At 42.2% G+C, this 11850-nt stretch overlaps 1 protein-coding gene across 1 annotated transcript; it reads right to left on the bottom strand.

The window, feature by feature from the left end:
- Positions 1–3305: 3305 nt before the first annotated feature.
- On the bottom strand, positions 3306–5794 carry LOC119803638 (olfactory receptor 6C4-like). The gene is made up of 2 exons (XM_038315051.1): positions 4880–5794; positions 3306–3365 (listed from the first exon to the last, which is right to left on the bottom strand). The coding sequence occupies exons 1-2, from the start codon at positions 5789–5791 to the stop codon at positions 3306–3308; spliced, it is 972 nt and encodes a 323-aa protein (XP_038170979.1). The 5' UTR covers positions 5792–5794.
- Positions 5795–11850: the final 6056 nt, after the last annotated feature.

Here is an 11850-nt window from a genome sequence, read left to right as displayed (position 1 = left end):
GAGATCTGAAGGTTTATTAATTTTTTTTGACATCAAACATGGAGATGAAGAGTTTGGAGTTTGCCCAGTTGATTTTCAGTCTAACTTTGGTCCAGTATTTCCTCACTATGCTCACTTCCCCGTGTTTTGGAATGGTAATGTATATACTGTGTGATTGTATGTTGGAAGTATGTGATCTGTGTTTTGATTTCGATTTTATGGTGATTACAGTTAAAAGACTGCAAGACTCTCAGAAAAGACTTTGAGCTTTGGACTTTTAAACATTGTTGAGACTATGATAGACTCTGGGGACTGTCTTAGTTTGAGTTTTTATAGCTATGAAAAGAAACCATGATCACATACTCGTTCAGTCCCAGTCCAGCTGGATTTGATGAGCTCCCATTAGCTCAGGCACACTGTCTCACTGGGTGGACCAACCCCTTGTGGTCCTGACTTCCTTGCTCATCTTCTCCCTCCTTCTGCTCTTCAACTGGCCTTGGGAGCTCAGTCCAATGCTCCGATGTGGGTCTCTGTCTCTATCTCTATCCATTGCCGGACAAAGGTTTTATGGTGATATTCGAGGCAATCATCAGTGTGATAGTGGGGCGTGGCCAGTTCAGGCACCCTCTCCTCTGCTGCCCAAGGACCTAGCATGGGACATCCCCGTGGATACCTAACTCTCTGAATGTGGCTGAACAATGGGGCTGACTGAGAAGCCATTGATAATGGCACTGGAACTTGTTTCTACTGCATGTACTGGCTTTTTGGGACCCTAGTCTATTTGGATGCACACTTTCCTAGGCCTGGATGGAGTGGGGGAGGGCCTTGGACTTCCCACAGGGCAGGGTACCATGCCCTTTCTTAAGACTGGAGGGGGAGGGAGGAGGGTGAGTGGGGGAGCGGGAAGGGAATGGGAGGAGGGGAGGAAGTGGAAATTTTTGAATGGAAAAATAAAAATAAAAAAGACACCATGATCACAGCAACTATTTTTAAAATTAATTTATTAAAAAATCTTTTCTCATTTTACATACCAATCCCAATTCCCACTCCCTTCCCTCCTCCCACTCCCTTCACCTTCCCTTCCTACCCCCTTCCATTCCTCAGAGAGGATAAGGTTTCACATGGGAAGTCACCAAAGTCTGGCACATTGCTTTGAGGCAGGAACAAGGCCCTCTATACTATATCTAAGCTGAGCAAAGTATCTCTCCAAAGAGAATGGGTTCCAAAAAGCCACTACAAGCAGTAGGGATAAATCCTGGTCTCACTGCCAGTGGCCTGTACTCTGTCCCAACCATAAAACTGTCACCCATATTCAGAAAGCCTGGTTTGATTATAAAGCCTGGTTCCTCTGCTGTCAGGTCAGAGTTGGTGAGCTCCTATTGGTTCAGGTGAGCTGTTTCAGTGGGAATTCTTTGCTAGTATTCTTGCTCCTCCCTCTCTTCGAGTGGACTTTGGGAGCTCAGCCCAGTGCTACAGACCACAACAACTCTTATAAAGGAAAACATTTAATTGAGGGGGCTCACTTACAGTTTCAGAGGTTCAGTCCATTCTCATCATGACAGACAGCATGGTGGCGTGCAGGCAGACATGGCGCTGGAGTTGAGAGAGCTACATCTTACAGGCAACAGGAATTCTACTGACAGTCACACTGAGGGAAGTTTGAACAAATGGGACCTCAAAGCCCACCCCACAGTGACACACTTTCTCTAATAAGGCCACACCTTCAAATAGTGTCACTTTGGGGCCATTTCCTTTCATACTACCACAGGGACTTTTTGAAGTTGAACTGAGTGCATTTTTGTATTATGATATGACTTCAAGCCTTTGGGGGCCAGGGAGTGGAATGTAGTGGTTTGAAAGAAAATGACTACCAAAGGGAATGGCACTCTTAGGAGGTGTGGCTTTGTTGGAGTGGGTGTAGCCTGTTTGGAGGAAGTATGTCACTGTGGAGGCGGGATTTGAGGTTTCATATATGCTCAAGCCACACCCAGTGTCTCAGATCACTTCCTGTTGCCTGTGGAAGGTGTAAAGCTCTCACCTATCTCTCCAGCACCTTGTCTGCATGCATTTTGCCATACTCCCAGCTGCCATGTTCCCTGCTAAGATGATAATGGACTAAATCTCTGACACTGTAAGCTACCATCTTGATTAAATGTTTTCCTTTATAAGTGACGCCACGGTCATAGTGTCTCTTCACAGCCATAGAAACCCTAAGCCAGCCAGGCGGTGGTGGCGCACGCCTTTAATCCCAGCACTCGGGAGGCAGAGGCAGGCGGATCTCTGTGAGTTCGAGGCCAGCCTGGTCTACAAGAGCTAGCTCCAGGACAGGCTCTAAAAAAGCTGCAGAGAAACCTTGTCTCGAAAAACCAAAAAAAAAAAAAAAAAAAAAAAGAAACCCTAAGCCAATATGGGTGCATGAATATGAAAATATTTTTATGATAAAGTCTATTGGCATATAAAGTGAATATATTTAAAAGGGGTTTTGATATATTATTTCCTCAGAATGAGCAAGAGGGAATTCCTGGGGTGGTACAATATTTGGCTAATGACATAGATACTATGGTTTTGGGTCACCTGTTTAGAGCAGCTCTGATATGCAAGCTTTTCCCATGTATAATGTTTTGCTATCTGTGACGCACCATAGAGATTTCCCAGTCCAGAGCCCTCAGTGCTCAAGGCTCTGATAACCCCCTAACTATAGGGGAGCAGAGAGTTCAAAGCCCTTAATGACCTATATATTTTCAAGAAAAGCGTTCAGACTTGTAGTGAATGGGGAGGCAATTCTGCGGGCCCTGCAGGATTAATATAAAGTTTGTATTCTCATGTGAATTTGCATTTGTGGTACCCTTCATTTCTTTCCGGCCTCCTCCAGCATGCTGTCACTTCAAGAGCCATCATTTTAAAACCAGTGATCAATGAATGCGAAATGTCTCTGTATATGTGGGATTGCTATATTAGGGTTAAAACCCTGATAGTCTAGTTCGAGACATACAGACTTTAGTCAAGGAGGAATGAAGCTACACACTGAAAGAATTTCAGTGGCTGGAGGATTGTACCAGCAGGAGCCAGAGGTATGCTCTTGGGATTAGGTTTTTTATTAGCTAGGCTAGAATTTTCTTGAGAGCATTTCTTCACAATATGAGTCTAACACTCAAATAAGAACTGAGGTTGCTCTTAGAACTTAGAAAAAGCAATGTCCGATGTTTAGTGATATGGTAATACCTTAACTTCATGAAAGATGATAAAGGAATGAACAGGGAGGTCGAGTAACGTAAGGGTGTATGAGGGCTATACAACAGCAGGGGAGACACTAAACTACTAGACCCTTATGAGGCCCTGCATCCACATAGGAAATGAGGCTGATGCTTCTGAGAAGGCGCCAGAACCTCCAAGGTTCAAGGTGGCTTTTATTCACAAAGGATAACGGTAGGAGCAGTGGTCATGAGGAAAATGGGACCTGAAGTATTAGATGCCAGGTGGCTCTGCTTGTCCAGGATCTCAGGCTGCAGTGAGTGCAATGACTGGCAAAGTCAAAGAGGCATCCAGGGGTCCTTGAGTACTGGAAAATGTGGAAATAATAGAATATGGCAAATCATCCTATATATTCATCCTAAAATCTCCATAAATCATCTTTAAATGTACCCCTTAAATCTCAGTCACACCCTTGCTTCTCTCTGTCTCTTAGCAGATTTCTATTACTGCCAAGATTGCTAAGATTTCTCTTTTTCTGAGTCTTCCTTTAGAAAGAGTCCAGATGATTTCATCAGGACAATTTTCATTTTGTTCTCAGAAAATAGTTAGAAATTTCATGGGAGCACACAAGGAACACAATCTTGTATAATAGGAGATGGCTTTCCAAGATATCTGTATCTCTCTGTGTGTGTTGTATATGGTGTGCATGTATGTTTGAGGGTGTGTGTTTTATGTGTCTCTGCAGGGTGTGTGTGTGTGTGTGTGTGTGTGTGTGTGTGTGTGCGTGTGCACTCCTTTTCTATGAGAGTGTAGAGGTCAGATGTTGACATCTGGTGTCTTTCCTCAATTGCTTGCCACCTTACTATTTGACACAGGATTTCTCACTGAACCTGTGGCTTATCTTTTAGGTTCTATATAGGGAATATCTAGAATCAGCTCATCTTTGATCCCGTCTTGTATGTTATGATTCCTGGTGCAAGTCAACATGCCCAGCTAGTACATCAGTGTTGGGAATCTGAATCCAGGTCCTCATGTTCTTAAAGCAAGCGCTTTATCTGTTGAGTCATCTCCTCAGGTAGGGAGGTGATCTGAAGAATTATGAGAGTAAGAAACTCTAGAAATGAAATTGTTTAAAGCCCAAAGAAAAGTGATGCAGAAAGGAATCTTCAAGGTGGGCGGTGGTGGTGCACACCTCTAATCCCAGCACTCAGGAGGCAAGGCAGGCGGATCTCTGTGATTGAGGCCAGCCTGGTGTGCAAGAGCTACTTACAGGAGAGGCTCAAAGCTACATAGAGAAACCCTGTCTTGAAAAAAAAAGAATTTTGTACATGGTATAATAATCTCTTCTGAGAAAGAGGTAGGAATTTCTGACACAGTGTATTTATGCTTTTGATAGTTATTGATCAAAGAGTTAAGAGATGACAATGGGAATAATAGAGGTGCAGTAATTAGACTGATCCCCCAATTTATGACAAGCAAAAGAGTTTAACTAGCTGTATTCTGTATACGGTCTATCAATATAAATTTTCTGCCTCTTTCACCAAAGGTAGATATCAGAAAGGTCTTGAACTAATTTGAAACAGACTGCTGACACCAGCCATACCCATCTTACCTGAGAAATCACTTCAAGAGAGAGGAGGAATATCCTGAATATCATCCAAAATTTTCATTTATTATCAGGCCTCTAAAATGAGTGAAGATGAAGTACTTTTCTGACAGCATCGCTGAAGGCTTGTTTTACTTGCTTGTTCCTTAGAGTGTAAATGAATGGGTTAAGTAAAGGGGCAACTGAATTATTGAGCACAGCCACACCCTTATTGAAGGCAACTCCTTCTGTTGCTGAAGGCTTTATGTACATGAAGATGCAGCTCCCATAAGAAAGGGAGATGACAACCATGTGAGAAGAGCATGTGGAAAAGGCCTTCTTTCTCTGCTGCGCAGAAGGGATCTTCAGAATGGTCCTGATGATGTGAGTGTAGGAGAGAATAACCAGCACCAGGGTGACTATCAAGGTCACGACTGCTAAGACAAAGTCAAAGAGCTCCAGCAGCCTTGTGTCTGAACAAGCTATTTTGATGAGGGGCCCATAGTCACAGTAATAATGATTGAGCACATTGGATGCACAGAAATCCAGCTGACTCGTCAAGATGATTGGGAATAAGATAATCAGGAAGCCACTCAGCCAAGAGCAAAGGACCAACAGGGAGCAGACCCTGTTGTTCATGATGGTGGTGTAGTGCAGGGGTTTGCAGATGGCCACATAGCGGTCATAGGACATGGCCGTCAGAAGGTAAAACTCAGTGGCTCCAAACAAGATAGCAAAGAAGTACTGTGTGAAGCAGCCAGCAAAGCTGATGGTCTTAATTCCCGTGGAGATGCTGAAGAGTATCCGAGGAGTAAACGTGGATGTGAAGGAGATCTCCAGGAAGGAGAAGTTCCTGAGGAAGAAGTACATGGGTGTCTGGAGGTGGGAATCCAGCAGTGTGAGGAGGATGATGGTCAGATTCCCCACAATGCTGAGGATGTACGTGAGCAGGAGAAATAGGAAGACACAGACCTGAAGCTCTGGGACGTCTGTGAGTCCCAGCAGAACAAATTCAGTCAAAGTCTGATTTTTCATCACCGACTTTTGTGCCTTGTGAAGCTGAAAAAGAGAGAAATGGGCGATGAAGGTGAGCAGAGCCTAGCGCTGCAGTCAGGAGGTCTCAGAGTTCCCCTGAAAATCTGTTTTTAGGGAATCCATCTGTTCTGCATGATCCAAACGCAATGGCTGCTGCCTTCAAACTTGCCCTTCCCAAAATGTACGTCCTATGACTTTGTTGCAAGCAGTGCCATGACCACCTGGGCTTTCCTGGGTTCAGCTTTTCAATTTTAATTTTTATGCCTTATTCTTACTTCAACCCTCAGAGAATGTAGTAGCATGTGCCATCTTTCCCCAGCCTCATGGTCTCGATGATCCACTATTCTTGCTATCTGCAACGTATTTCCACCTGTTTTATTCTGTTTCTCCATTTTCTAATAACCCACAGTGCAGTGCAGGATGGGGTCTCTCTCTGTCTCTGTCTCTTTAGTTTTTGTGCTTAGGACAGAGCTCAAAACAGCATTCAAATACTGGATTCTGTATGATTATATGTTGTAATGGGATTGTTATTCCAGAATGTCAATATTTTCAGGAAGGGGTTCCTGGGCTCCCCCAAATTCTCTTCCAGAGTTTGCTAACTAAATCTGTTAGAGGAGACTTCAGAGAGCTTTTCTTGTCTAGCTGGATTTCTGGAACACTTTCTGCCCATTAGCATTCTGCTTCTGGAGATTTCACTGCTTTGTCTTCCAAATTCATGTCCATAACCAACACAACACAAGCACACATGGATCATTGTGCAAACATTTTCATCTCATCATTGCATTAATAAAATATTGGAAACAATAAAATTACATGAGTGTGCAAAGAACAAAATTATAATTACTTCTATTGTGGAATAATAGGGGGAATTTGTATTTTATGACTCAGATATGACTATAATATATGCTGGTGCCCTGCTTCCCAACAGTTTGATTCTATCCTTATGTATATAGACTAGCATTTGGAAGAATTGCAGTTACCAGGGATGATTTTTCTGTGTAAAGAATGGAAGACCTTTCTTTATCCTTCATGTTAAAAATGTTCAAAACAAGCCAAAGTGTGGTTTTTTAATACCAAAAGTTGTAGAAAGCATAGTAGACAGCCCTATTCACATGGCCACAGCCCCAATGGAGGGAGGACATACTCACGTTTTGGCACAGGGAAGGAGCTGAGGGATTTGCCTCTGGACGTTAGGTGGGGAGAGTCAGATGGGGAGGTTGAACAGACTGGAAGCTGGGACATAAATGACACTAAGACAGGTTTTAATACCAACCTGTACCCTGATTGTTCACAAAGCGCAGATGCAGGCTTGTGGATTCTCGGTGCTGTGAGTCAGCGTGGAGAGGTAGATATGGATGGAACCTGACACAGTGGACCATTCCTATCTGAATCCTCCCACAGGCCCCCTTTTCTCACAAAGCGCAGATGCAGGCTTCTGTGGAGGTTGTCTGAACGTTTCTAGTTCTCCTCATCTTTAATCAGTCACTTACTGCCCTTTCATGGGTCCACATAGACTTAACCTGTAATTCCTGAGGATGCTGCCTTACTCAAAGCAACTGGATATAGGAACAGTCAGCTGAAAGCCCTACTGCTTCTATTTGGTCTAAAGTGTGGTCTTGGTCTTTTTTCCAACTTTATATAAGATTCAGGAAAACACTATTTTGTTTAATTGACTCATCAGAGACCATTGGAGGATAAGTGATTGCCTTGAGACTCAGGCCCAAGACATGTTAATTAGTCTCTCTCAAAAAGAGTACTGGGGATTAAATTTAACAGGTTATTAGGGATGATGCTCCAAACAGACCCATGAGAAAGCTGCCTCCATGTAATGAGTCGGAGTAATAGCCTTGTGGAAAGTGAAGGAATAACCATGAGAGGGGGAAGAAAGTCAAGTGTTTACTAAGGTTTCTCTAAAGGGACAGAACTGATAGTGGTGTGTGTGTGTGTGTGTGTGTGTGTGTGTGTGTGTGTGTGTGTCTGTGTATGGTTCACATGCACACACACACACGCACACACACACACATATATATTTATTAGAATGGCTTATGGGCTGTGGTTGGACTGGTCCACCAATGGCTGTTTCCCAATAGAAAGGCCAAGAATCTAGTAGTTGTACAGTCCATGAGGCTTAATGTCTATTGGAATATTGTAGAAGTAGGATTTTTTCTATAGTTTTCCTCTTTATTAAACATAGATTCTTTTCTTATTTTCTCAAATCATGTAATCTGAATATAGTTCCCTCCCTACTTTCCCAATACCCTCTTCTCAATACACTGCACACTCAAGCTCTCCCTGCATGGCATATTCTGTTACTCATTGTGGTCCTCATCTGATCCGCCAATGTCCCAACTCCCATTGTATCTTAACAATGGTGCCAAAAACTTGGCAGACTCCTCCTTGAAGCCCAGGAATGCTGGGGATCCTGGAACCCTTCTATCTGGTCACATTTCCAGCTCATGATTGCTGAAATTCTACACCCAACACCAGCAATATTAACAGCAATTGTATGCCCCATTACTCCCTCACCTCTGGTCATGCTTCCACAAGTGAGGATTCATCTTGGCTGTGGTTCCTTTCTTGAAAAGTCCCAATACAATTACCCATATCCTGACAATAGGACACTGGAAGCTTCAAGTCAATCCCCCACTCTATCACCCCTATACCCCTGCAACCTCAGTGGAACTCTGAAACACAGCCTGCTACTACACAGAGAGGACTGAGAGGTGACTAGCCAGAAACCCAACAGGGCACCCACTGCCTAGGCCTTCACACTGGGGCAAAACCCAGAACCCCTTCCCCACCTGCTAGCCAGAAAGCAGGTGAGTTTCCTGCAGGTAGGCTGCCCCAAAATTCCTGAGACACAGACATGTCAGTACAGAGCAGACCAAGAACAGTTCCCAAAGACACAGACAGCCACTGCAAGGATTGGACAAAGACACAAAGACACTGTTGGCATCAACTGAGGGAAGAGATGTGTAGGCACCAATGCAAGAATTCACCCGACAACCTAAAAAGCAAGATGGTAACACCAGAACCCTGTGATCATACAACAGGAAAACTTGAACAACCTAATCTAGAAGAAACAGAAGAAAACAATTTTAAATGTAACTTTATGAGGTGATGAAGACCTTTAAAGAGGAAATGAAAAATTCCCTTAAAGAAATAGAGGAAAAGACAAACAAAAAATTTGAAGAAATTACTAAATCCCTCAAAGAAACCCAAGACCCAAAAGAAAAAAACAATCAAACAGGTTAAGTAAACAGTTCAAGACTTGAAGACTGAAATAGAGGCAATAAAGAAAACACAAATAGAAGGAATTCTGGATATGGGAAATTTGAGTAACGAATGGGAACTACAGAGGCAAGCATAAACAACAGAATACAAGAGATGGAAGAGAGATTCTCAGGTATTGAAGATACTATAGAAGAAATAGATTAATTGGCCAAAGAAAACATTAAATCTAACAAATTCTTAACCTAAAACATCCAGGATATCTGGGGCACCATGAGAAGATCAAACTTAACAATAATAAAGATAGAAGAAGGAGAAGAACTCCAACTCAAATGTACAGTAAATATATTCAACAAGATCATAGAAGAAAACTTTCCCAACCTAACAAAGGGTTTTCCTATGAAGAAGGAAATAAGAAGCTTACAGAACACTAAATAGACAGGACCAAAAAAAGTCCCCTCACCATATAATACTCAAAACACAAAACATATAAAGTAAAGAAAGAATATTAAGAGTTGCAAAGGAAAAAGGTCAAGTAACATATAAAGGTACACCTATCAGAATTACATGCAACTTTCCAATGGGAACCATGAAAGCCAGAAGGTCCTGGATAGATGTGCTGCAGACACTAAGAGACCATGGATGCAAGCCCAGACTACTATACCCAGAAAAACTTTCAATCACTATCGATGGAGAAAACAAGATACTCCATGACAAAACTAGAGTTGAACAATACAGATCCACAAATCTAGCCCTACAGAAAGTATTGGAAGGAAAACTCCAACCCAAGGAAGCTAACTGCACCCACAAAAACACATGCAACAGTGTAGTATGGGGGAGCGGCAGGCTGTGTCCCACCACCTGGCTATCTTATCCCAAAATAATGACACAGAAACTGTATTCATTTAAACACTGCCTGACCCTTTAGTTCTAACCTCTTATTGGCTAACTCTCACATCTTGATTAACCCATTTCTATTAATGTGTATCACCACTTGACTGTGGCTTACTGGCATGAGTCTAACCAGTGTCTGTCTTGGGCACGAGAATCATGGTGTCTGCCACACTTCCCTTCTTCCCAGCATTCTGTTCTGTCTACTCTGACCACCTAAGGGCTGCCCTATTGAAAGGCCAAGGCAGTTTTCTTCATTCAACCAATGAAAGCAACACAGAAAGAAGACCCTCCTACACCACAACAGATAACCTCCCATCAGCAAATTCCAAAGAAGGGAAACACTCAAATACTACCACCAAAAATAACAGGACTTAGTAATTATTGGTCATTAATATGTCTTAATATCAATGGGCTCAATTCATCTATAAAAAGACACAGGCTAAGAGAATGGATATGAAAGCATGTTTCAGCCTTCCACTGTATACAAGTAAGACAAGTCAACCTCAGAGACAGACATTACCTCAGAGTAAAGGGTTGGGCAAAGATTTTTCCAAACAAATAGAAACAAGTGGGTGTAGCTATCCTAATATCTAGCAAAATAGACTTCAAACTAAAGTCAGTCAGAAGCAATGGAGAAGGACACTTTTTTTTTTGGTTTTTCGAGACAGGGTTTCCCTGTAGTTTCTAGAGCCTGTCCTGGAACTAGCTCTTGTAGACCAGGCTGGTCTCGAACTCAGAGATCCGCCTGCCTCTGCCTCCCGAGTGCTGGGATTAAAGGCGTGCGCCACCACCGCCCGGCTGAGAAGGACACTTTATACTCATCAGAGGGACAGTTTTATCAAGATGAACTCTCAATCCGGAACATCTATGCCCCAAATATGAGAGCACCCACTTATGTAAAAGAAACATTACCAAAGCCTAAATTACACATCAAACTCCACAGACTAATAGTTGGAGACTTCAGTACCCTACTATCATCAGAGGACAGGTCAATCAGACAGAAACTTAACAGAGAAATATGAGAACTAACAGATATCATGACTCAAATGGACTAAACAGATATCTACAGAACATTTCACCCAAACACAAAAGAATATACCTTCTTCTCAGAACCTCATGGAACCTTCTCTAAAATGGACCACATATTTGCTAGCAAAGCAAACCTCAACAGATACCAAAAAAATTGTAGCAAGTCCCTCTATCTTCTCGGATCACCATGGTTTAAAGTTAGAGTTTAACAACAATACTAATTGCAGAAAGCCTACAAACTCATGGAAATTGAACAGTGCTCAACTTAACCACCCATGGATCAAGGAAGAAATAAAAAAAGAAATTAAAGACTTCCTAGAATTCCAAAAAATGAAGGCACAACATACTCAAACCTATGGGACACTATGAAAGCAGTGTTAAGAGGAAAGTTCATAGTACTAAGTGCCTACCTAAAGAAAGTGGAGAAAGCTCACACTAATGTCTTAAGAACACACCTGAAAGCTCTAGAACAAAAAGAAGCAGACTCACCCAGAAGGAGTAGACAACAGGAAATAATCAAATTGAGGGTTTAAATCAATAAAATAGAAACAAAGAGAACAATACAAAGAATCAATGAAACAAAGAACTGGTTCTTTGAGAAAATCAACAAGATACACAAACCCTTCTCTAAACTAATCAAAATGCAGAGAGATAACATCCAAATTAACAAAATCAGAAATGAGAAGGGTGGCATAACAACAGAGAATCATTGAGTCATATTGGAAAGACCTGTACTCCACAAAATTGAAAAATGTAAAAGAATTGGACAATTTTCTGGATAGATACCAGATACCAAAAATAAACCAAGATCAGGTAAACAATTTAAATAGATCTATAACCTGCAAGGAAATAGAAGCAGTCATCAAAAGTCTCCCAAGCAAACACAGCTCAGGGCTGGGTGGTTT

The sequence above is a fragment of the Arvicola amphibius genome, chromosome 17, assembly GCF_903992535.2.
Source record: "Arvicola amphibius chromosome 17, mArvAmp1.2, whole genome shotgun sequence".
In the NCBI taxonomy this organism is placed as follows: domain Eukaryota; kingdom Metazoa; phylum Chordata; class Mammalia; order Rodentia; family Cricetidae; genus Arvicola; species Arvicola amphibius.
This window is presented reverse-complemented; position numbering and strand designations above follow the sequence as displayed.